This window comes from Chelonoidis abingdonii, chromosome 17 (assembly GCF_003597395.2).
Source record: "Chelonoidis abingdonii isolate Lonesome George chromosome 17, CheloAbing_2.0, whole genome shotgun sequence".
Lineage (NCBI taxonomy): Eukaryota > Metazoa > Chordata > Testudines > Testudinidae > Chelonoidis > Chelonoidis abingdonii.
In genome coordinates this window covers 3,062,521-3,089,568 of record NC_133785.1, presented here as the reverse complement: position 1 = coordinate 3,089,568, position 27,048 = coordinate 3,062,521, and the positions used below count along the sequence as shown (strand labels likewise).

Genomic DNA, 27,048 nt, shown 5'->3' with positions numbered 1-27,048 from the left:
TATGTCAGGGAAATTAGAAGTCTGTTAACATAAGCCTATATTCAGACTGAGCATTAGAGGGCTTTTCTAACCATCTAAGTCTGTTGAAATTGAACTGCACAGAGATTAGAAAGTTTAGATATAAGATCAACAGTAAGAGACTATTTTCTTTTAGTTGGCCAGTTAGCTGTGTTGAAGGCAGCATGAATCCTGTGCACAGTACCTTGTTGTCTTCAGTGCTTCTTTTCACCCTCAGAATTCAGGAGCTGGCAGATGCATGCAGCTGTGCCCCTGCACATCCACAGCAGCTAATCTGTGATTCTGCTTTAGGTGAGTCATAACAGCTATATAATTTTAACATTGCCGGTAAAAAAGAAATTGTAGCTATATTAACTGCTGTGCTATTTTTCTGTACAACTCTCTAGGGGAATACATTTAACAAAGTAGTTTATTCTCTAAAAGGTTTTCAAAACAAAATCATTGGAAGATCTCATTTAAAGAGACAGGTTAGAAGAAAATCCATTTGGTTTTGTATTTGGTAGTTGCTGTTCCTTTCCCCTTGCTTTTTCAGTAAATGTTCTGGACTACAAATTGTTGAAACTACTGAAGTAAATTATTTAGTGCCTTTTCTTTACAAGAACCATTTATTATATTAGCTATATATTAGCTCTCAAATTAAAGCAAGTAGGGAGGAATATGTTCACTGATAGATTACTGCTGTTCACATTTAATATGTAGTATAAAATTATATAATATATATCATATGACTAATATATATGTGCATTCTTTATATAAATGCTGTAGATACAACTGGCTGCCACAGTGCTCTGTTAAGAAATAATAAAAGGGATGTATTGAACTTAGTTGATCTATGATGTGCTACAATATAATTTGTCTTAAATATATTTTTGGTAATTTTGGAACAAATAATTTAGCAGGCATCTGATGGCTTTTTAAAGATTTTGATAGAAAAACTGGTCACAGAATTCTGTGTTAAATTTCACTGTACACTCATAAGATTACTGCATTTCACACAGTAATCAACATATAGAAAAAAACCCCTAAAGATCTCAAAATTAGACAACACGGGTAAGAAAATGTGACATTTTGCAGTCTTGCATTTTGCTCAAGCTGTGGATGGTTAACTTCAATCCAGTGTGAACAGTAAATGTAGAACATGAGTTTCCAAAGTGTCACAAAATTAGCATATCTATGGGATAGGCAATACCTTCTGCATACTGATTAATTGCTTTTATACACTGACAGAAAATCTTTGTAGCCATGACAAACTCTAAACTCTATTTGTGGCCATCAGTTAGATTGTTATCTAATCTGATTGTGTTAAGCAATCTTTTTTAAAAGTACCTACACCAAAGATTACAGATGGGGGTAATTTGAGGTGTAGACAGAAAAATCAGTTACTCTTATTATAGCTTAAAATTATTACACAAAACTATTTGTCTGATGTATTCATAACTTGAGGTTTTGCTGGATTTGACAGTAGAGAAGAAACCTGAGATACTCATTACATACAGTATTCCTTTAGGATAAGACAAATTACAAGGTTCAAGAGTCGGAGGGTTTCTCCAAACATATTTTATAAAAGGTAGATTTCTGCTACTCTCTAACTCACTCTTCATCTGTAAGTAATGGAGGCAGAAAATAAAATTACAAAAATAAAATTTACTAGTATATTTGGACTTGATCCTCAAGCCTTAACTCACACAAACAGTTCTGCTGAAGTCAGATGGTCCAGTCACATGAAGGAGGGCTATATGATGGGGCCCTGTGTTTAATATTAATTACATTATGTGGTATTTATTCATGCTGTAGGAAGACAAAGTTATACACAATAAATGTTCACACACACACACACATATATATATATATATCTATATATATATCATATTTGCTATATACATATAGAGCTGGATTCTTTAGTCTGCTATGGTTACATTGCACCGCATAAGCAATGCAAAGTGGTCTTAAAGTGACTGGAGAAGACCAGTGGAGAGAAATACCCCATATGGGGGAACTCTACTGACATAAATCTGGCTGAGGTAGCTCTTCTGCCCCAGTAGTCTTCCCTGCAGCCCTAGAGCAAAAGGGGAAGGAGGAAGTGTACTGGGACTTTTCTAGGAGTGTGGAGACAAGGAGGGGAGAGGTTACAGTCCTCTGCTACACAAGATACTTCCCTAGTATAAGTTAGGGCTGTCCTCCTGCAGCATTAATTTTCCCACTGGGCCAGGCAGGTCTGAATCAGGGAGCAACAAGTGGCTCCTTGTAGCCACGCCTCTCCACTCTTGGATGGATTGTAGAATCAGAGCCACAGTATATTTTGCCTCCACTCTAGGGTTGCAGTTTTGGTTGGATATATTCCTGGAGGCTTCATCACATGACAGTCTTTAATTAAAGATTAATTTTTAATTCTTGGAGACTGCAGGAGACTCCTGGAGGATCAGAAAATCTATTCTACTCTCACTCCCTCACAGAATTATACTTTTTGCCAAAAACCAGCACACCCTAAACCTCTGCTTTCCCGAGCACCACTTTTATAGTAAATAAGATGATACATTAAAGCTAGATTTTTGATTTTAACATTTACAGAACTCCAAATATTTTAATAAAAACTTGGGCCATGGCTCCTTTACCCATTGAAGTTAATGGGAGTTTAACTCTTAACTTCAGTGTGAACTGGAATGATCCCTTTGATGTGAGGATTGTTCCCTTTGATGTGAGGATTGTTAAGACTAAAACACTTGCAGAATTGAGAAGCATTTTCCCTCATGCAAAATGGTATATCCCAGGGTATGTCTACACTATGGGATTATTCCGATTTTACATAAACCGGTTTTGTAAAACAGATTGTATAAAGTCGAGTGCCTGCCCAGGCCACACTACGCACATTAATTCGGCGCCGTGTGCGTCCATGTACGAGCTAGCGTCGTATTCCGAGCGTTGCAACTGTGGGTAGCTATCCGTAGCTATCCGCTCGTTCCCCGGTTATCTCCCCACCCTGGAATTCTGGGTTGAGATCCCAGTGCCTGATGGGCAAAAACATTGTCGCAGTGCTTCTGGGTACAGCTCACCCGTCCTCTGTTGAAAAGAAGCAGACAACGTTTCCGCCTTTTTCCGTGAACTGTGCAAACGCCATAGCACAGCAAGCATGGATCATGCTCAGTCAGACTGGTTCGCTGCGTAAACACCTCGGCATTCTCGTTGCAAGTCTGTGCTGAACGGGACTTCAAGCCAGGTGAGGAGGAGGCGCCGCCCGAGCGGTGACAGAGTGATGAGGACATGGAAACAGAATCTCTCAAACGCGACCCCTTGCTTATGGAGATTCTGCTGGTTAATGGGCAGGTTCTAGCCATTGACGCCGATTTTGGACCGGGAAACAAGACCACACTGGTTGGGAACACCTCTTGCAGGTTTTGGACGATTCCAGTGGTGCGAAACTTTCGGATGTGTTAGGACTTTCATGGAACTTTGGACTTGCTGTTCGCCTGCCGTGGAACGCCAGAATTACCAAATGAGAAGCACCGATCACATGGAGAAGGCGAGTGCAATAGCCCTTGGTGGCAACCCGACATGCTACCGGTCAGTCGGAATTTCAATTTGAGTGGAAAATCTACTGTGGGCCGCTGTGATACAAGTAGCCAAAAGCATCATTTAATCTGCTGCTACGAAAGGTTGTGACTCTGGGAAATGTGCAGGTCATAGTGGATGGCTTTGCTGCCAATGGATCTCCCTAACTTGTTGGGGCGGCAATAGATGGAACCCATATCCTATCTTGGCACCGGGCACCAGGCGCACCCCAGTACGTAAATCGCAAGGGGACTTTCTATGGTGCTGCAAGCACTGGTGGATCACAAGGGACGTTTCAGCCACCATCCACATGGATTGGCGGAGGTCAGTTTGATGCTCGCGTCTTCAGGAACATACTTCTTTAACGGCTGCCAGCAAGGGAATTACCTTCCCAGACCAGACAAATAACACCTGTAGTTGAAATGCCTGTAGTTATCCTGGGGGGACCCAGCCTAGACCCCTTGATGCCATGGTCATTGAGGCCATACACAGCAGCGTGACAATAGTCAGGAGCTGTTCAACTTACTGAGCAAATGCTGAATAGGTGGCGAATGCTCATTGGCATTTAAAGGCCGCTGGCGCACATTACCTGACTCGCCTCACCTCAGCCAAACCATGTCCCTTGGTTATTGCTTGCTTGCTGTGTGCTCCACCAATCTCGTTGTGCTCCACAATCTCTGTGAGAGTAAGGGGGAGACCTTTATGGAAGGGTGGGAGGTGAGGCAAATCACCTGCTGCATTACATGCAGCCAGAACCAGCGTGATTAGAAGAGCACACCTCGAAGTAGTTGCGCATTCAGAGAAGTGTTTGAAAATGAGTTTCATCACGCGGGCGGGTACGGTGTGACTATTTGTGTTTTTTTTCCCTTTGATGAACCCCCCCCTTGATTGACTCATTCCTGAAGCAAACCCACCCTCCCCTTCGTTACAAGCTTCTTAGGAAATAAAGTCACTATCGCTTAAAATCATGTATTCTTTATTAAAAAGTCATTATAAAGAGGGGAGAACTGGACAAGGTAGCCAGGTGTTTTTTTTTTTTTTTATGGTTGGAGAGTGATAGGAGGAAGGAAAAGGGCCACTAAAAAAATTTCAAATTAATGACAGCCTTTTTGGTTGGGCTGTCCACGGGGGTGGAGTGGGTGGGTACACAAAGCCTTCCCCCACGCTATTTCTCTACACATCTGGGTGGGAAGATATGGAACCAAGGTGAGGGGGTGAAGGTGATTACACAGAGCTGCGTGGCACTCTGTGCTCCTGCTGCTGTTCCTAAGCTCCACCGAGAGTCAGAGGATGTCAGTTTGATCATGCCAGCAGCCCCGCTATTAATCCCGCCACGCTGATCTTTCTGCCGCCACTTCTTCTCGGATGACGTCCCTCCTCTCCTCACGTTCGTTCCTTCTATCATCACATTGGTCCTCCTGCCTCCGTTCACTGGCTCTTTCCTGTAATGTTGCTACCACATCCTTCCACTCATTCAGATGAGCTCTCATTGCAAGTCACTTCATGATTTCGAGAACATTTCGTCTCGCATCTTTTTTTTTTCTGCCACCTTATCTTGAGATATGCTCGGGATGGAGTCAGGGAGGCTTTGAAAAATTTGCAGCTGCATGAGGAGGAAAAAAGAAAGAAGTATTTAAACAGTGACATTTTACAGTACATGTCTTATACTCTTTCACGGTGAACACACTAATTCACCTTACATAGCACATGTGATTTCACTAACAAGGTCGCATTTTGCATCTTAATATTTGAGTTCCTATGGCTCTGGTGTTGAATCTCCAGACGCAGGTCTGGGCAGCAGAATTTCCGCTTGCATGGTCCATGGTAACCATTGTCTTCGGCTTCTGCAGCCTTCATATACCACAGTGCCTCTCCTTTAACAAATAGCAAGCAAATTCCGTTCAGTGCTGCTCTTTCTTTACATGCAGCCAGCAGAAACCACCCCCCATCCAATCTCTGGGATATCGCTTACCCCTCCCCCCACGCGTGGCTGGTATCATGGAAAATCACTGCTATCACCCACCTTTCCCCCGTCACCGCGTGGCTTTGTAGCAGGAAGATCCCTGCTAGCCAAACGCAAAAAAGCGCAGAAGCATTCACACGCCCTTCTCTCCCCTGCTTTGGCTACCTGCAAGAAGGGATTCTTTAAGCAAAGGCAAACAGCCAGTAGGAATGGCACATCCTGTCCCCTTATTAAATTCCTGAATATCACCAGGTTACATGAATGATTATCACTCTCCTGAGGATAACACAGCGAGATAAGAAGGATGTTGCTTGATGCCAGCAATTCACCGGACCATATGCAGCTAGGCTTTTGTCATGCAATTGATACAGACTACTATGCTACATTGCATGGCGTGGTCAAATGTCCTACCACAGTGGACGGATAAGGCTGCCTTGCCCAGAAACCTTCTGCAACGGCTTTTTGAGTTGTACTCCAGGAGAGCTTCATGGAGTAGTCCCTGGGATCGCCTCATCCCAGACATGTTAACAAACTTTTCCAATTACCACTAGTTACTTTGGGCGACTGGATGGCCGGGAATGATCCCTCCTCTACCGCCAACGATCTCCATTAGAAGGCCTTCAGTCATTAACTCTTGATATTTAAGATACCTCCACCTAGCTTTATTCAATTATCCAAAGTACACTACCCACCCGGGTCGCTCCATGGCTTCTTGTCTGGGCTACTGGTGGAGGGCTGGGGTAATTCAGTCTGGGTGAGAAAGCTCCTTGCTGTTGGGAGTAATGAGTGCTGTGTGCTCTCTGCGGCTCGTCCTCCTCTTCCTCCTCCTCTTTCCCGTTGCGAATCCTCAGCCATGGCTGAGTATTTACACCCCCACTCGGAATCCACGGACAGGGGTGGGGTAGTGGTGGCGGAACCCTTCTAGAATTGCATGCAAGTCAGTTGTAGAAGCGGCATGTTTTCGGCCCTGCCCGGAACTTCTGTTTGCTTTCGTGGGTTTTCGGTTAGGCTTGTTCTGAGCTCCTTAAATCTCACTCTGCACTAGCACTGTGTCCCTGGTTGGCCTTTCTCCATCATAGCCTTGGAAATTTTTTTCAAATATTTTTTCATTCATCTGTTGGAACGGAGTTCTGTATAGCACAGAATCCTCTCCCATATAGCGGATCAAGATCAAGTACTCCCGTGCCTTGGGTCCATGCTGGACTCTTTTTTGAATTCTTCCAGGAGACCAGCATTGTTACCTGTGCTGATGAGCTCTGGTGTCACCTGTGTTGGTGAGCTCTCCACGCTGGGCAAACAGGAAATTGAAATTCAAAAGTTCCCGGGGCTTTTCCTGTCTATCTGCCGTCAGTGCATTCCGAGTTCAGATTTGCCTGTCCAGATGCGGTCACAGTGGTGCACTGTGGATTACCACCCGGCGGCCAATACCTATTGATTTGGGCCACACTACCCTAATCCGCTATGGTATACTGATTTTAGCCTACTCCTCTTGTCGAGGAGGAGTTACAGAAACAGTTAAAGAGCCCTTTATATAATATAAAGAGCCTCGCTAGTATGGACAGGGATGCTCAGCTTTTAATCGCTATATAAAACGCATATGTAGACAAGCCTCAGTTATCACAAAGTAACAAACAAAGCAATACCCCTGTTACAGATTTTACAATGAGTTTGAAAACTGAGGCAATGCCTTAGTGTTCCGTTTTATATAGCACAATCTTAGTAATTATTGAAGTATTAAACTATATTTCAACTTCAGTTCCTTTTTCCTCTGAGGTCATTTGTGATTTTGGAGGATGGGTTAATCAATAGATCTTACTCCCAGCCCACTTAGCTGAATGCTATGATGCCACTCAGGGCTGGGGTCTTCATATGGGGAAAATCGATCTTAGGATACACAACTTCAGATACGGGAATAATGTAGCTGAAGTTCGAAGTATCTAATGATCATTACTCACCATCCTCATGGCGCAGGATCGATGTCCGTGGCTCCCCCTGTCGATTCTGCAACTCCGTTCGGGTATGTTGGTGGAGTTCCGAATCGAAGTATAAGCACGTTCGAGGATTCGATATATCGCGTCTAGATGGACCGTGATATATCGATCCCCGAGCAATCGATTGCTACCCGCCGATACGGCGGGTAGTGAAGACGTAGCCTCAGAAACCTGAACATTCATGGTGGATCCCCAAAAAGAAACAAATAGAGAAATTAAGTAAGTTTGGGCTAAGCACTTTTCACTGTGACTTTTGTCCATGTGATTAGTGGGGCAACACTGTGTCTTTTCCTGACCGGGTGTTATTGTGGCTTTAGGCTGTCTTTTTCTAAACACCCATAGCTACCAAATAGCCGGAGTAACCTGGTGAAAATTATGGACTTTCTGACAAATATAGAGCGAGAGGCACCCTCTGATCATGTCACTTACAAGTGAGAGGATGACAAAGAGAAAATTTTAAATATACCAGTGTTGTATGTACCAGGAGGGGCAGTGTGTTGGGTTAGTGGATTCAGCACAAGGCTATCAGCCAGGAACTCGTGAGTTATAATGCCAGCTCTGCCACTGACTTTGTGTGTGGCCTTAGCCTAATTGCTTAGCCCATCAGCCTCTCAAGGCCTAAAGTACTGGACACTAACTGTGAGCAGCTGAGTGGTTTTACCCCACAGTTCACTTCAGTGGGAAGGCAGGGTCCCTTCATCTCTTTGAGGGTGAGCAGCACCTCTCAGGAGAGCTTTTACCTCATGGGGGTTGTGAGGAATAATTAATCAGTAATGCTAAGCATCTAATAGTGCTAAAGTTATTACTCTATTAAAGAAATCTCAAAAACAGTCTAGATTGAAGGTCAGCTTCATGGATTCAGAAATGCCTGGAAAGACTCAGAATGGCTTCACTTTAGCTAAACAGTAATGGTGCAAAATATCCCCATTGTGCTGTACTGATTTCTTCAAATGAATGGGATATGAGAAGCACGGGTTTCAAGCTTATACTAAGAAAATTTCTCTTGATAAATTCCTGGGATGAAATCCTGGACTCACTGAAATAAGTGGGAGTTTTGCTGTTGAGGGGAGCCAGAATTTCATCCCTGGTACCCATTTTTAATTGATTTTCATATAAAAAACCAACCATACTCAACGACTTGTATACAAAAAGTGTATTTTTGAAATGCTAATTCTGTGTCAGGAGTTAAAATAACTTTTAATAAAAACCAACATTCTTAAAACTGTTCTTTATGCCGTTCTTGTGACGAACTTAACTCAGTGAGGCAGTCAGCATAAGTAAAGTTAGTGTTTTGGTAAACAGCAAGATAAATAGATAAGTACGCTGCACTGCTATGTATTGAGTGTAGGGTTCTTCATCTTTGAAGTTGGCTGGATTCTTTCTGGGTTAAACACTTGTATCTATAATAAAAACAATATTTTGTATTTGAGCAACTGGCACCACACTATAACAGAAATGACAGATATTGGGCACAGATTTGTAATCTCAGACACCAGTTTCACTGATTTAATGAAGAGTGGCATGTCTCAAACTATAAAAGAAGCCTCATGGCTGAAGCTCAGCAGCACTTTGAGCCTGTTAAAATCCTTAAAAGTCCATTGAGATCTGGCAATGCAAAAAAGTGTCAGACTTTACTAAATTTTATCACATATAAATATAATGGTAAACATTTTACTTAAACCCACAAAAACTAAGTTTTGAAAGTCCTCTCTGCCTAGAGATGTGTTGAATAGACATGGCCAGGTAGCTTTCATTAAGTTGATGTGAAAATTTTCACCATTCTGTTTCTTTTGATTTTGTCATCCTCATAAACTCTGCTTTTTGTGAAGTGACTACAAAAATGTTAAGCCAAGTGAGTAGTCCCATTCTCTTCAGTAGGATTACTGATATGGACAAAGTTAAGCATATACATAACTGTTTGCAGGTTCAGGGCCACGGTATCCACATGAGCTGTAATAGCTACACTAATAGCAAATGGAATTAAAAATCGATGGGCCAGGTTTTCCAGCCCCACTACTGTTTTGGCAGTGTGGAACAGCTGTAATACCAGTTTGGCCAGATAGTGGAGGGTTCCCCACTGTGCGGGAATCCCTGGGTCACATCGAGCCACTGTAGTGGTTCATACTCCAGACCTTACAGTCCTCTGATGCCCCTCCCCCCCCACCCCAAATCTCCAGAGGGGCCAGAGCCGGAGAGGCATAAATTAGAGTAACTCAAGGTTGTTCTATCCTAGGGCTTGAAACACTATAATAGCACAGCTGTAGCACTTCAGTGCAGACACTACCTATGCTGATGGGAGGGGCCTCTTGGGAGGGTGGATTACCTATGCCAACAAGAGGCCGTAGCTAGGTTGATGGAAGAATTCTTCCATCCACGTAGAGCTGTCTATACTGATGAAAAACGCTATATGCGAGTTGGTGGTATTATTATATGTAATTAAATTTATTCAGCTCTGGAGACTACATTCATTGTCTGCCTGAGGGATTTAAATTATGCTCTTGGTGAAGATCTCAACCCAAGCTTAAATATGAAGTAATTCCAAAACCATCATGATGCACAATATTAGTGAATCTTATTTTCACCATTCAATGTATTACCAAAATCATATACACAAAGGATGTATTTTCTTATGTGCATATATACAAAACATCTATACTGATTTTATGGATCCCTTGTTATTCTTTCCTTTAAGCAAACTAAAAAAGTCAATTATGCAAGTGCCCTACTTATTTCCAAGTAACTTTTACAAAATCCAAGTACAGCATTGGGCCAAAGGAACCATCATGCTCTCATCCAGTGTTTGGCGTTTTGGAAACTACTGCCGAAGCTACTCTCTGAATAAAGCTCCTATCAGAAAAGGGGGCATTATTAACAATTCTTTTTAATCTCATAAAATCGTATTCATTCGAAACCCCATCAATGGTGCAAATGTCTCATGTATTGCAATTAAACAGTCACAGTAGTAAATATTATTTTCTTAGGCAACAGTACCCCCAAAGCCTATATCTCTCAAAATGCTAAGAACATAAATTATATTGCAGTGAATTGGCTCAGCCAAATCAAGTGCTGAGATGCTGTGCCTTTACTGACACACCCATATTTTACACTCATTTATCCAGTTCCTCCCCACAACTGCAAGTGTGAGGTGGTCCAATTTGCACAATGATTGCCTCAGCAACTGTAAAGTATGCAAATCTTTGTAGTCTGATTAGATGAATGTTATTCTGAGAGCATCAGAGCAAAGAAATTTGCAAAATTGTGTTGAAAGCCACAGAAGTGAAGTCTCCCTTTTTGAGGATCTCCTCATGGAGATTCCCCTATAGCATCTCATTGGGGCTATGTAGGATTTGTTTCCCCATGATAAAGCCTGGAGGCCCTGACCCAAATGTGGTGAATTTACCCTAATTTGTAGGAGGGAAAGGGAGGAGTGTAGGACTTGAATTGAGTCAGTCTGCCAGGATTCCCCTTACCTCCTTCGGATCAGTTAAATCTGGGGAAGAGGGAATTGAGGGGCGCAGGCCTCTGTAACAAAGATAATATAGAGTGGGGCTGTATTTGTTTTCAAGATAAGTTTTGTGTGGATAGCAATAAGTATCCACATCCAGCCTTACCACTGGATATGCACTTCTCTTCATGGACAATCTGGTCTAAACTCCTTCTCTTTGCACTTACCCTTGGGTGGGAGTGGATGGGGTGGGCAGGTGCCTAAATGCGTGTTCCATGTGCAAGATGGTAGGCTTCCTGCACATGTAAAGCTAGGGAGGTCTATATCTGGTTCATGGTTATTATTCAAAGCTCTCCACTTTGATTAGCTCTCAATCCCTATGTTCAGAGTGGCTACTGCTCTCACAACTCCTCATTGTTTATGTCCACAAATATGGGGCCTAATTCTGCCACCTCCTCTTTCCTCTCACAGGTAGTGCCACTGACTCAAAAGGTCAGTGGAACTATTTGTGTGAGTGAGGAGTGAAGTAATTGAAGTTATTCTTGTGAATGAGGACTGTGAATAAAATCTGCAGGATGAAGCCACAGCTGTTTCAGGTTCTTAGATACAAACAAACATTTTGAGAATGGTACTGCCTAAAAATTCCTCCAACTTTAGTTTTCGTGGCCAAATTTTTAACTTACTTTTCAGCTCAGAAAGCAAAGTTGTAAACATTTCATAGCACCAACACTAGCATGCAGTATGCAGAGAAACAGCAAGAAATAATTTCCCATCTACTAGAAACAGTGTCCTTTGGAAGCCAGACATTCATACATTGCACAGTCAATCTGTGGAATTCTTTGCCAGAGGATATTGTGAAGGCCAAGACTATAAAAGGGTTCAAAAAAGAACTAGATAAATTCATGGAGGATAGGTACATCAATGGCTATTTGCCAGGATGGGCAGGGATGCAAAACCACACTCTGAAGTGTCCCTAGCCTCCGTTTGCCAGAACCTGGGAATGGGTGACAGAGAATAGATCACTTGATGATTACCTGATCTATTCATTCTCTCTGAAGCACCTAACATTGGCCACTGTCGGAAGACAGGATACTAGTCTAGGTGGACCATTACTCTGACCCAGTATGGCTGTTCTTACGTTCTATGTTCAAGCACTGAGTTAGGGTTGCACTTATTTTACTTGGAAAAGACGGTATCAATTGTAAAATATTTGGTTTTAGTCAGTATCAGAGCTAGTTGCATCAAGTAGTAAAATCAATTATGAGAAAAAACTAGCTGGTTTACAGATTTAAAATTAACTCCAGAGCAGAGACTTGAAGACTTCAATAACTCAGACATAGGTTAGGAGTTTGTTATAGAAGGGGATGGGTAGGATACTGTGGCCTGCTTTGTGCAGGACGTCAGACTAGATGATCATATTGGTCCCTTCTGACCTTAAAGTCTATGAGTCTATGAGACTTTTATTATTAGGTATGTTTTAAATGAAGAGTGATAGGAAAAATTCAGGAAATCAGATATATTTGTAAACAAAGCATGTATTGCAGCATTATGGAACTATAAATCATGATTTATCTAAAGATTCTACACATAAATGGTGTGGAAAGCAGAATGCAAGCTTAAAAAATTAAGGACTAAACTTATATAAAATATAAGATATATGTGGTACCAGCAAATTCTTGAACCAACTAGACTCTGACTTAAATTCTCAACTTGTTTGTCGCATAAAAGGTGGTGTTTCTCCATAAGCACCATCCTTCCTGGATTCCAAAGAAAGGGATGTGTAGTTATGAATGGAAATCTATAATAAAAGGATATATGCTGTTGAATAGAGTAAAGAGTATTAAGGCAATGTTGTTCAGCTGAAATTGGACAGATGTTCATCACTGATCAAATTATGTGGTATTTGTGGCTTGTGAAGCAGAGAGAAATATTTCTTTAACATCAGTAGCAGCTGTAAAAACATTGCAGAAAAATAAAACTGACCTTGAACAACATTAGGAAGTTATTTTTCTATAATATTTATTTAAGTTAAAGTAAGAGTACTGTACACATCTGCTTTTTTAAAAATCAAAATATTTCCCCATTTCCACTTGAAAGTTTATAAAAATATACATGTAAAGCCCTGATCCACAGAAATTTCATTTATTCTGTTATCTACAAAAATAATTTAACCTGGGGTCAGACTTGATAAACTCCCTCTATAATACTGGTAGTTTCTCCTTCCCACTCTAAAAACACAAGTACTCAAAAAATCCATAAGTTAAACACATGCCTGAAAGTTGTACAGGCAAGACTACATCTTGGTAAGCTCCAGAGAGAAGTGCTTTAGACTCACATTAAGATTCTAGTCAAACAGTTTACAAAATTATTTAAAACATTTTCTAACTACATGTGTGCATAGTAAAAAAAAAAAAAAAAGTTATATAATGCAATTAAAACAGCCATGCTGAGTGGTGATGCAAATTATCTTTGGCATTAGCTATACTGAACTAGAACATATCAATGTGTTTCTATAATAAGGTGACTCTTTGGAATATGATACTTATTACTGGTCAAAAGATTCTTGAATAAAAAAATGGTGCTGTTGCTCTAGTCTAATTATAAACTGTAACAGAAAGGTCTTTGTACTACTGACTCACCAGTGTAAATTTATAATAGCTGGCATCGTTGTGGTGCCTTCTACTGGTTGGCATGCCAAATCTGTTCAAATCTGTTTGCTATTTTGTTTCTCGTGCAGCTACAGTCTATAGAGACTTCTTCTACAAATCCTTCCCTGACCTCAAGGGGTACAGGCCTGCCTGTGGGAGCTAAACGTCCTAGGGTTCTCTCTCTAATGCCACAAGTTTGGGATTCTAATTGGTGATTGTGGTGTCCATTAGTTTGTGACCCCAAATTCCTTACATATTGGTTCTTATTTGTTAGACCCAAATAAAAGCTCTTCTGGGCTCCTATATTTGGAGTCCATCTTAGGTTTAGAGTTTAGTCTCACAGTAGAATTTTCACTTGGTTTGAGCCCTGTTAGTGTTTTGAAGAGTCCCTCTCTTTTTAAATTCCATTTGGAATTCCCTGAATCCAGATGATACATTTTCAGTTCTACGGATTACACTTGTCAATACAATATAATATAATGCTAACTGCTCTAGTCCCACCCTCTGGGGATGCAGTATCAAGCAACTATATGTGCCTATATTATCCTCAAGAGGCTGCCTTCCAAAGGATAAAAGTCTACTGTTACTACAGCTAACATGAAATTCTCCTTTCGCCCAACTAATAGAGATCTGTGTTTATGGACTCAAAGGTTATGAGGTCACTGGGTTTTATTTGTGGTGTTCTGTATATGTGATTCAGCGTGGCTACTTATTTTGCTGATTGCTATAAGCTTTTGTCACTGGGGTAGCCACTAACTTTAAAGAATATTCAAACACAAAACAAGAAGAAAATAAACAATTACATCCTAAATAATAAAATACCTCTTGCACCTTGCACTGAATGTTGCTTGATTCTGGCTCTATTAGGCTCCCAAGCAGGGTGAATTCTAATGATGGAGACCCTCAATTCAGAAAGCCATCCTACTGAACACGACGAGTGAGATTTCTGAAGTCTCAGCAGTAGCCTAATTCTGCTCCCATTGAATTCCATTTGGCTTCAACAGAAACAGAATTAAGCCAACACTGAGCAGTTTTGAAAATCCCAGCGGAAGTCTTCATACTTAATTTTGGGATGAAATGGCTTCTCTGCTGATCTTAATTGATTTAATGATATATAAGTTGATAAGTGAGGTTTGTAGAGCGCACATCACATGCAGGTGTTTAAAGATCATTCAGTAGTATCTTGCTATGTAACCCTAAGAGAACAGGATGTATGTTCAGAGACTTGAGTACAAATTCTATGTTTTCATTCCCAGAAGAATCACAAAGGATGATCTAGAACTTCTGCACATACTTCAAGATGAGCCCAATGTAGAGACAATTGCTGTTTTGAAGCTTGGAATTAACAAAGATCTGCATGATTATTGAGAGGTCCACAACAGAGAAAAATGGCTGTAGTGTCCTCACTGGCTGCAGAAAACACTTTGGGTCACTACCTGGGAATACAGAAATAATCTTGGATTCTGTGACCATGAAGTTATGAAATATTTTGACAAAAGTTGGGTATATGCACTCAGTCCATGATACAGACATAGTCTCCACCTTTTCCTACAAATGCCTGTAGCCATGAATCCATTACAGACTATATCTAAATTGTGATCTATTATATCAGTATAAATTGAGAGCAACTCCTCTGAATTAAAGATGTGCCACCTTATTTTATTTGAACTGCAATGTCTACATATTTATATCTATGAAAGATAAACAAATAATATGATGGATATAAATATAGTTTACACAAACTCATGATTTAAAATGGATGATAGCCCTAGAAATTTTAGAATCCTAAAATATTGCATGTAGTTAGCATTCAAAGAGATTTAAATTCCTTTCTGTAGTTTTCCAAAGCAGAATGCTGAGTAACTGTTTTTCAGAATTTATGGTGGTGGTGACCATCAGACTTTGAGCAATAATTACTAATTGGGAGGGTATTTCCTTCCTGTTAATACCTAGCTGGAAGATCTGAAGGTCCATGGTGAAGCTGAGGGGCCTTTAACTCAGCTGGTCGCTAAATGACAGGAGATGCCCACTTACAGATCATTATCGCTATTTTAAATTTTTTGAAAATATGGAACAATGTGAAAGAAAAGAGTAGTTACCAGTCATGTTGAAATGTTAGAAGCTGAACTGCACATTGCCGTGGATACACTGATCTGTTTATAGCATTTTTCTTTTCCTAGCAGCTAAAGAACATTGAAGTAACCAGAAAGTGATATTCTCTCACAAAATTACAGTAGACTCACAAAATTTATGTTGAAATTCTCAAAAGTCATAATTAATTTTAAGATCCCATGTTGGGACATCTAGAGCCTAATTTTCCTGTGTGCCCATAACATCAAGTGAAGTGAATAGGAAATGGAGATACCCAGTACAAACGAAAATTAACTCCTAGGTGTCTCAAGTTGGGCTGATAATTGAGGCAACCCCCAAATGAGCCATTTTTTGAAAATGTAAGGTACAGTCTGGACCATCTTAAAGGGGCATATGTGATGTAGGACTAGAATCTTAAGAATCCTTTCTGCAGGCAGGCAAGCAAGCAAAGAAGGAGGATGGAGAACTGTGTAAATGGGAATTTGTAATCACAAATAATCCCATTTCCCTGGGTTTGGAGGATGCAAGTCCCTTGGCATGAAAAGAGAAATTGGAATTTAAACAGTGTTACAGTTCTTGCTGTGGGAGACATGAGATGCATTTCAGGATGAGGATAAAATATTGAACCAAGGTAAGCTTAAGAATACTGGCTCCAAGATTTTAGGCTTCATGACTTTGTTCCATTAAAAAGAAGTAAAGAAACGGTCCCTTCCTTGAATAGCATTGTCATAAGGTATAATTCCCAAATCTGAACCTTAGCGTCCAAAATTTGGGTACCTGCATGAATCCTCTAAGCTTAATTACCAGCTTAGATCCTGTAGCGCTGCCACCAACCAGGAATTCCAGTGCCTGGTACACTCTGGTCTCCCCAAAACCTTCCCTGGGGACCCCAAGACTCAGATGCCTTGAGTCTCACAACAAAGGGAAATAACCCACTTCCCTTCCCCCCTCTTTACCTCCTCCCAGGCTTCCCCTCCCTGGGTTACCCTGGAAGATTACTGTACTTAAACTCCTTGAATTACAAAACAGAGAGGACAATTCACCTTCCCCCCTCCTTCTTTTTCCCCCTCCCAGTCTTTCCCTGAGAGAGACAGTAATCCTGGCACAGAGATTCCTATCCCCTTGAGCCTCAACTAGAAAAGAAAATTAAACAGGTCTTAAAAAGAAAGCTTTTAATAAAAAGAAATAAAAGACATAAAAATCGTCTCTGTAATCAAGATGAAAATATTACAGGGTCTGTTAACTTATAAAAAATGAATAAACAGCCTTATTCAGAAAAAATACAATTTAAAAATTTCCAGCAAACTACACACTTGCAAATACAGAAAACAATGTAAAAACCTATATTGTTTTTCTAACTGTACTTACAACTTGGAAACAGACGATTAGAGAGCTTGGAGATAGTGTGATCACCCTCAGAGCCTAGAGAGCACACAGACACAGAACGAAGGACCCACACCCAAAACTTCTCTCCCTTGAGATTTGGAAGTATCTTGTTTCCTGATTGGTCCTCTGGTCAGGTGTTGTTTGTTTCCCCTTTCCAGGTGAAAGAGACATTAACCCTTAGCTATCTGTTTATGACAAGCATGCACTTGCAGAATTAGTGTGTGAAAATGTCTGCAACATGAAAAATGTCCACAATTATCTACAATATTTGCATGCATACACAGAGATTCTATCTGCTGTTAGGTGAACAACTTCTCATCTTGCACACAGAAATGTGCATGAATTAGAGGCCTTTAAATTTTCTGTTTAACTTTCCTGCCTTCGGTTGACTTAGGGCAGCTCTTTCAAATAATTAAATGTGAATTAATTGGGTAGTTACCACAAGGAAAGTGGAACATATAAAAATTAAATGATGCAAAAACAAAACAAAATCTTCAGTCTAATCAAAAATGAAATCTTATCTAACCCACCATCTATGCAGAACAATATTTTAGTATCTGGAAAAGCAGAGGTTAAGTATTTTAAAACTCTGTTTTGTTTTATTTAAATAGAGAAAATATTTCCAATTTAATCTCCTTAAACAAGTCCTGGTATATCTCCCCTTTTCTGCCTCTTTGGATGAGACGCCAAGCTTTCAAAGATTTCCTTCTAATGCTTGCATTTGGATTCTTGGATAATTCTAGTGTCTTCTGTGTTGGCAGAATTACAGATGTCTTTGGGCCTGAACCAAGGTTACGATGCTGCTGTGCTGCTCTGTGCCTCTGAATGCTGTTGCTTTTCTTCTCTTCTTCATTTGAAAATTCCTGACAATTTTTACTCTTTATATGCTTTAGTGTGGCTATTTAGTAATTACATGAATGTGTGAAAAAGTAATTTATTGGTTTCTTAGGACTTCTTTGGTGGTAAAACGCAAAGCTTAAAACAACCATATTAGGCAAAGTGAAAAGTTAACTTTGAAAAGTGGCTAGTCTGCATGCACTGAAACTGCTTCTAAGAGTTTGGAATAAGATTTTTTACTACTAGTATTTTTACACATTTTTATTAAGCTTTTGTACTCATATAGTACTAAAGTGACTAAAATGATTTAAGCCGGGGTAGGCAACCTATGGCACGCGTGCCGAAGGCGGCATGCGAGCTGATTTTCAGTGGGACTCACACTGCCCAGGTCCTGGCCACCAGTCCTGGGGGCTCTGCATTTTAATTTAATTTTAAATGAAGCTTCTTCAACATTTTAAAAACCTTATTTACTTTACATACAACAATAGTTTAGTTAGATATTATCGACTTATAGAAAGAGGCCTTCTAAAAACATTAAAATGTATGACTGGCACGCAAAACCTTAGATTAGAGTGAATAAATGAAGACTCGGCATACCACTTCTGAAAGGTTGCTGACCCCTGATCTAAGCACATCTTCTACAGAGGTTATTACAGTTGCTTGAAGCAAGCCATTGACCTCTTGTGTAGCAATTTATAGGTATTTCAATAGAGTGATCCTCCTTTTCTGACTTACATTAAGGGAACCTTTTCACAAACCCTAAAAAGAGGTAAAATAGTATCAAAGTTCTGGTTTCAATTAGCAAAAGCAATGCAGTTTAGTGTGTGAACTTTTGTCCTTTCATAACACAGCAAATGTGGAGCCCTATGTCCAAACTTCCTGAGCTGTCCTAATGGCTTCCATAGAATTACTTAGAAGAGGAAGGAGTGCTATTCAGAAGAGTAAGAATTTGCAGGATTGGGATCATAGTGTAGAATCACTCACTGCTGGACCCCACCTTATGGTATCTGGGTGCAAACAGTGAAGTAAAGATGGAGTTTGATCCCTCAGTCTGGATTTCAAGGCATTTATGTCAGACTCCTGGCATTACTTTAACATAGCTTGTGTGTGTGAATATAGTAGATGAAGCCAGTTCTGCTTGTCAGCTTTAGTTATTTTCCATTCTAGTTGTCTGCATTTGAATTCTTGGCCAGTTAGAGATAAATGTTTGATTTAAATTGGCATTGACTGGAGGAACTCTGACCTGTACTTGCTTATGCTGAACAAACTACTTTGAAAGTTAAGAATTCAATATGAAGCAGTCCCTGGGACATAAAAAAGGACAAAATACAAAGTCTTTTCTTGTCTTGGCTCGATCTCTTCTCTTCCTTCTCATACATTTGATCCTTTGCACTGATTCCCCCTGAGAGTAGAACTGGGACACTGTCAAAAACTTCATTACTAGAATCCTGAGGGGCTCTGTTCTCCCATCACTGGATACTAGTAATGGGAGTTACTAATATCACATGAGGAAAAGATCTGGCTATACTAGCTACTAATAAGAAAGTAGACAGTACCAGGATGTTAAAAATTTCCTCCCTTCGTTATTTTAATACTAGGAGTGAAGACTAAAGAGAATCCCACTTTCCTTTAGCTTGCTTTTACATTAATTCTTGGGGGGGAACAAGGTGGGTGAGGTCGTATCTTTTATTGGACCAACTTCTGTCTCTCTAATATTCTGGTACTGACATGGCTACAACTACATTGCATACATTAATTCTTGGTTTAGTATTGTTCTGGCTTTAATGCAACCAATGGCATTAGCAGTACTGTCCTTAGTATGCTGTGTAGTGGGGGTCTATTAGTAATTCCTTCCAATATATCTATTAAAGGTAATTCAACAGACTTCAAATAAATCAATAGGATTGTCATTAATCTATCAATGTATCACAAAAGCTTTCATTGTGACATTGAAAAAAAAGAATGCAAAAGAAAAGAAAATCTCTCTTTTATAGGTGAATTATATACGGTTAACTCACATGATGTTATGCCCATAACAACAGGGGGACAGATTTTCAGGTGACGTAAACTGTCATAGTTTCATTGTCAGTGGAGCTAGGACAATTTATACCAGCTGATGATCTTTCCCAGGAACTTTTATTCCTGTGTACACAACTAATTAGGAAAAGTAACCCCTTGAAAACATACATCATTCCTAAGGAAAGATAGAAAGAATTTTATTACCTCCTCTTGAGATGAAAAATACATTCTTAAGAGAAGAGGGAAAATCCACATACTCTAATCTTTTGATAAAGGAGGAAAAACAGCAAACTGTTCTATTATGCCATCATACACCAACAGAGGAGCAGTTTTTATATAGCCACCCTCATTAACTACAGTCTGCATATTCTGGAGACACATTCCAGTTTACAGTTTGATATATACTTGAAATTGCCCCAGAACCTGGAACTGCTTAAACTCCAAACTAGAGATTTGGATTTTCATTCCTTCTGCTGAATGCAATTTCAATGAAGGTATGGTTCACGTGTTTGTGCATGTACTGCCAGGTCCTGGCAATGGCACTCGTCCTTCCATAGATTATACCTACCAACACAGAGCTAAAACTAGGCAGAATACAGATTACAGGTCAAATTAATACTATCTTTGCAGCATCAATCTGTGCTTATTTTACATACACTTAACAAGTATATGTTAAGCCACTTATGCAATTTCAGGATCAGAAGATTAATTTGTTGTTGATCTTCATGAAACGAGAGGGAATTAGAATATTTATTCAAAATGAGAAAATCTGTGTCATTCTTCAACTTAATTACAATTAAACTGTAATTAATTCAGATGAGATTGTTTAAACTTCTCTAAGGGCTTGGCTACACTTGCAAGTTGCAGCGCTGGCGAGGGGGTTACAGCGCTGCAACTTAGCAGGTGTCTACACTTAAAAGCTCAGCCAGCGCTGCAACTCCCTGTTTGCAGCGCTGGCTGTACACCTGGGCTGCTCCGTGTAACGAGACCAGCCGCTGGTGATGCAGCGTCTGGTCATCAGGTGTGGACACTCACCGTTTTATTTCGGCCTCCAGGGTTATTAGACTTATCTCCAGCACTTCCTTTTTCAGCCTCGCAGGGGGGGGGGGGGGGGGGGGGGGGGGGGGGGGGGGGGGGGGGTCATCGTTCTCACTCCAATGCCCTGGGCTCAGACCTGGAGAGGGGAGATTCGAGAGGAACGCCGAGAGGAGGCTACTGGGTGTTGGAGACTCACCAGAGTCATGCAGGCAGGAACTTATTTTCCAGCCCGAAAGAAGCTAGCCAGTCCTCAGCGCTGGGACCTTGGTATGAGGAACCACAGAGGGCAAAAAAAAAGCCTGTTCCTGGAAGAGAGCTTTTATTATAAGGATTCAAATGTTTTGGAGCAGGGGGCTTATGGCGGCCTGCAAGCAGCCTAGATGACATAGCCATGAATTCCTTACTGCCTCCTTTGCCTTTCCACCACAGAAACCCTATTGGCTTCCAGATGACAACCCCCACCCACCCTTCCCCAGGTGAGCTCGTGTGCAAGATGCTCTGAGAGTACGCTCGCTGTGCAATGTGGTGTAGGGTTCAGTGTTATTCCCTTAGCTGCTTCTTCTGCTTTCCAAAGTCAGCAAGCCATGGCTCCACATTGAAGCAACCCCACCCCTTGCCATGAGCCAAAGAGCGCAGCCCTCCCCCTCACTGTGAAGCCCGCGTTGGAAACTCGCCTTATTATCTGCACTGCAGCCCTCTTGCTATGCCAGAATGTGTAAAGAGCTACAAAAACTCTTAAAAACAGCCGGCTCTGTTATTACAGTTTATTCTCTGTGTTTTTTTTTAAAGTGCCCTTGAATACTGCGTTCCAGCAGTGCAGACTTCTGAAAGACTGCAAACTAAGAAAAAAACCAAGGAAGACTAAGAAGAGATGGTGAAAGCAGTATGAATCTGTATTCAAGAAAATAAAAAGTGCAAGACTGAGGGATAGGAAACATAAAAAGGAACAGGCTGCTAATAAATAGAAGGCGCCAAGAAGAAAGGAATTGAGCTACCAAGAGAAGCAAGATCGGCAGGGCTGACCTTAAATAAAAATGGAAAATACAAGCTTATTTCTTTCATGTATTATTACTTTCCATAACTATTATGAAAATAAAATTATATACATTGCCTCTAATATATCTGTTATGTGGTATTAATGATGGCTGTTCACATGTGGGTCCCCCGCATTCCTGGGGTTGTGCAATGTGTTTGGTTCCGCTGCTGCCCTGCGGGTAATGCCCCTGAAACTGCAGGACAGCAGTGGAATGGGGCTGGCTGAAAGCAGGGCACTGGGGCTGACTGGAGGTGGGTCTGGCTGCGTAGGGCAAGGGATGTGGGCTGGTTGGGAAGCAAGGGTGTGGGGCGGGCTGGCTTCAGGCAGTGGGTCAGCATGGGGTTGACTGGAAACAGGGCAGGGTGGGGCTGGCAGAGTGTGCAAGAGCTGGTGGCGGGCATCAGTGTGTGGGGCTGGCTGGCCTTGGTCAGCGGCTGCAGAGGGGTTGTTTGTTGGCGGGGTTGGCTGGGAGACAGGAAGGTGTTTGGCACGATGCTGTGGGCAGCGGGGTGCGGAGCTTGCCTGCCAGCCCAGGGGGGCTGACTGGTTGTGGCAGTCTGGGTGCAGCAGAGGCAACTGGAACCAGCCCTTTAAGTAGCCCCCAAACCCCTTCTACTTCCGGGACATTAAATACCGGGGAGGCGCTGGGGAAATTCAAAGCGGAGGTGGGCTCCGGAGGCTATTTGAAAGGACCCGCGGTGCAAGGCCGCTGAGCCCAGAACTTTCGAAACCACTCACTGCCAGGCTGGGGGGCTATTAAAGGGCTCCAGGAGGTCAGACGACGCGGCTTGCGGCACTCCGGCGCGGAGCTCCAGATGGAGAGCGGGGTTCCGGTCAGAGCGCGCAACTCCGCACTCGCTCTCTACGTCCGCTTGGACCCTGGTCAAGCGGAGCAAGCCTCCCGCGACCCCCCCTCTCCGGCTGGAGCCCTGGTCAGAGCGCCGCACACTCCGCGACTCCGCCTCCTGGCGGAGCGCGACAAAGCCCGCGCCCACTCTCATGGTGTAGCCCCCAGCCGGACGCCGCAATGCCCGCAACCCCGCTGGGAGCTCTACTGGGAAGCGGGCCATGCCGCGCTACACAGCTGTCTCACTAAAGAGCGGGGACAGGAAGGCAGACTGCAGCTGGGGGACCGGGGTAATAAGAAAAAAAAATTAACAAAGAGGCTGCTAAGGTGCGGGCCTCTTAAGCGCCTGGGTCGATTCCTTGCAGCACGGGTCGTGTGGAACAGAAAGCGGCAAGACCGCACCCTTTCCGTCCCCTCCACAACCCGCACAGCGACAAAAATGCGACAGGTGCTCTGTGGGAAGCTGCCACATGATGCACCACTCACAACAGCGCTGCAACTGGTGCAAGTGTGGACACACTGCAGCGCTGGTGGCTGTCAGTGTGGACACACTGCAGCGCTGGCCGTACACAGCTGTACGACCACAGCTGTAACTGCCAGCGCTGCAAAACTGTAAGTGTAGACAAAGCCTATGCCAAGTGATTGCTTGCCTTCAGATGAGCTACATGATTTCACTCAATCATACTACGCAATTTAACATTGTGCTCTGCTCCCCAGTCTACTTCCATGCAGAAAATTTAGCATAAATATAAAATATCCTTAAAATTAATCAATTTCAGTAGGGGAGACATAATTCTCATGAGAACTATATATCAGTTTAACTATAAAGCAACAAGTTGAAGAAGAAAAAAAGAAAATGAATAAAAATTCCCGCGTTTAGAAGACCAAAACCTATTCCTTAAAAGTTGCAGAAGTGGTATCTCAAGGGAAGTTTAAGACAGGAAGGTTCCATCAGAGCAAGCTTCTCTCTCATTTTTCTTCCTTCCTTTTCATTTTTTACATTTCTTCAGAATACGGATTTTTGGTAACCTACAAAGGGACTTTTTCTAAAGGCTGAAGTAATTCCAAGCTTCTGGAATATCAAAGCCACATGAACAGGGCCCCTGCTGTTGGCAGCCATTCATGAAGGATGCCTCCCTTTGACTTTTCAATGATCAGTATTGTGATTATAGTCTTCCAAGATTTATTCTGAAGGGTATACAGAAATATATGTCCAAGCTACTATGGCTTCCATGAAAGGCAGTTAAATTTCTGAAATAAGCTTCAGTAGATTGAGACAAAAACTATGGACCTAAAACAAATAAAGATGGATGATCAGTCTCTGAGAATACTAGAGGCCATTAAGATTTGAAAAAATTATTCTGCAGCTGTGCAAGTAAGATGGCACTGATGTATAAATGCTGATTAAGGGTCTTGATTGTGTGGTCAGAAGACACATAATTTAATCCTTTCCAAAGTACTGAACAGTATTAAATAAGTGAAAAAGATTGTCTTTTGGATTGTGTGAAAATTACATTGTTCCCACTGAATTGAAAATGAAAACAAAGTGTGTACAGGTATGGAATCATGATACAATCCAATTTGTTACATTACCACTAGAATAGACTTAGTTTTAGTGTCTATTATTAGAGCTGAATATCTATCATTTTAACATTATAGCCATTTATTTTCAAATACAGTAGTATATAATTTTATCTTGTATTTTAATTCTCTTCATATCAGAATTGCCAAACTAACTAAGAATTACAGGAAAAATGTCACTTCTGGCTCCAAATTCAAATGTCATGTTTCTCATTTGGACACAGTGAAACACATTTTTCATGAAGGTAAGAATAGATCAATACAAGAGGTGAGGGATTAATAATGGCAGTGCTGACAGACTCTTAACTACATCCTTGTACACATGGCACTACATTTCATTTTAATTTATTTCTCCAGTGCTGAATAAGAGTCTATAAATTCATTAGAATTCAAGGTCCTTCATAGGCTTCGTCTCTTACCATAAAACCCCTTCCACTCTTACAGTGATGACAGCCATGTGTGCTTCTCCTACAAATGTATTCAGCTGCTTCCTTCCATGCTGTCTCTTACCCCAGAATGCTCTCTTTAACCTGTCCATAAGACACTTACCTGTCCTCCTTCAAAACCCTCCCCAAGAACCACTTCTTCCATGACCTCTACAATAAACTGGTCAACTAACAATGGCTTGGTTGAGGTGATAGCTATGAGAACAAAATATGTAGGGCCAAATTTTCAATAGTATTCAGTTCTTATTTAGGAACCTAAATGGAATGACTAGATAGGCTCTCAATATGTGCACTGTGCTTTTTCTGAAAAATCTAGCCCTTAATGCATATATAAAGTGTATACAATATACATATTAATATATATACAACTCTCTCTATGCTACCTGTTGCAAGGCAAAAAAAATAAAAACAGAACTATGGATGGATCCATCACCCTAATCACTTTGTAATTTGCATCCCACTTTTCCTCCCTAGATCTTTGATCATCTTAGACTGCGAGTTCTTTGTGGCAGGATTGCCTCTTACTATGTGTATGTACTGCACCTCGTACAATGGGACCCCAATCTTGGTTGGTGCTCAGACACTCTTGCAGTAAAAATAGTAGTAACAACTAACATCATATTGGAGAAAAATGGTTTAGTGGAATAAATTTTTTCAAGGCTATTCGGCAAAGGCTGATGAAAAGTAGTTATGAGTGAAGTCCAAAATATTCAGATTTTGAGTTCTGTTAGTTAAGCATTCCAAAGTCTGGTTAGTTAGCTAAAACTTACAAGAACTACCCTTCTGGAGCCTACAAATCAAGTGTTGAAATTTTTCATGACAGGAGACTTTTTCCTGATATGTTGGTATTTCTAGTTCTGGCCCCAGACAGAGCCCAAAAACTCAAAGCAAGTGTTTTCTAAAAAAAAATCTTCTAATCTGGACATTTCTGAACAAATGACTCATTTTATCCTAGCTGGTTCACCTATCCCTAGATGAAAGTGCATTCAGCAGAAGGAATGGAAAACTAAGTCTCTAGTTTGGAGATTAGGCACCTACCATTTTCTGGAGCAGTTTCAATTATTTGTAAACTAAGACAGAAGATAAACAGAATATGTTTCCATAATACGGAGACTGTATTTCATCATGCTAAGACACATAAGGAACCTATGAAAAGCTATGCTCCATGCTACACAGGGGATACTGATTCCCAGGACAGACTCCAGCAACACTGCTTCTTTCCCAGACAGCAGAATTGCGGTGGTTCTGCCTCATCTATTTGTCCTCTGTGCCTCTAGAAGGGCTTACAGGCAGGACTTGCTCTCTATGTGCACAAAAAATGGTTCAGAAACCTCCACTTAAAAGATCTTACTGTCTTGTTCCGCAACTCTGTTACTGTTTCTGAAGCACTGGAACTCATTAAAATCAAGCTTTGAGCTCTGAGCTCTGTCTCTCTGAACTCTGATATATTTATCTACAATTCTTGGATGATATAGTATTTTAATCATTGAAAGAATTAACTATACAATTTACATAATTAGCACAGACAATGTTTTGAATGGGATTCCATTTGTCACTGTAAAGACGCTTGACTCTGTAGTTCAAAGAAATTAATACAAATAGCTAAGCAGAAATTGGAATAGACAATCTGTATCACCTCATGGAGGAAAGCCCTTATTATTACAGTTTCAATTAACCCAATGCTTAGATCAATGAATCTTTCTGTTATCACAGGACAGATACTTCTACTGCTCTTCAAAATGCCGTTCTACAAACTGGGAAGAAGAGCCAATGGAATATTCTTCTGTGTCCTGGAAACCATTCAACATGAGTTAGGGGAATTCTGAACTAAAACCAGCGTGTATTTCACTTTAATTTCTTCTGCAGAGTAATATAATGTGATGTTGGCACACATGGCAACTTTCCTGCAAGTGACTGGGCCCTAATAGATCTTGGGAGAGATTTTCCAAGGCACAAATGGGAGTTAGGTACCTACCTGCCTTTTGTGCCTTTGAAAAGCTTCCTCTTTATTAGTTATTTTATGTCAGCACTGGCAAAGTACAGAATAAACCAATATAAATCCTTAATAAAGCAATGTTAAACTTAGTGCTCCACATGGCTGTATGTCACTGCACTACAGAAGTCTGTGGTTATATTTGTACAATGTGGATGGAATG

At 41.2% G+C, this 27,048-nt stretch overlaps 2 protein-coding genes across 3 annotated transcripts in view; one reads left to right on the top strand and one right to left on the bottom strand.

Moving 5' to 3' along the window:
- Nucleotides 1-27,048, bottom strand: part of SYN2 (synapsin II) — a 462,636-nt gene that overhangs the window by 97,278 nt on the left and 338,310 nt on the right. The window lies entirely within an intron of this gene.
- TIMP4 (TIMP metallopeptidase inhibitor 4) overlaps nucleotides 24-27,048 on the top strand; it is a 59,938-nt gene continuing 32,913 nt past the window's right edge. The window contains exon 1 of the mRNA XM_032772565.1: nucleotides 24-309. Within this exon, the coding sequence (XP_032628456.1) occupies nucleotides 183-309 (127 nt within the window). The 5' untranslated portion in view covers nucleotides 24-182. The remainder of the gene's footprint in view (nucleotides 310-27,048) is intronic.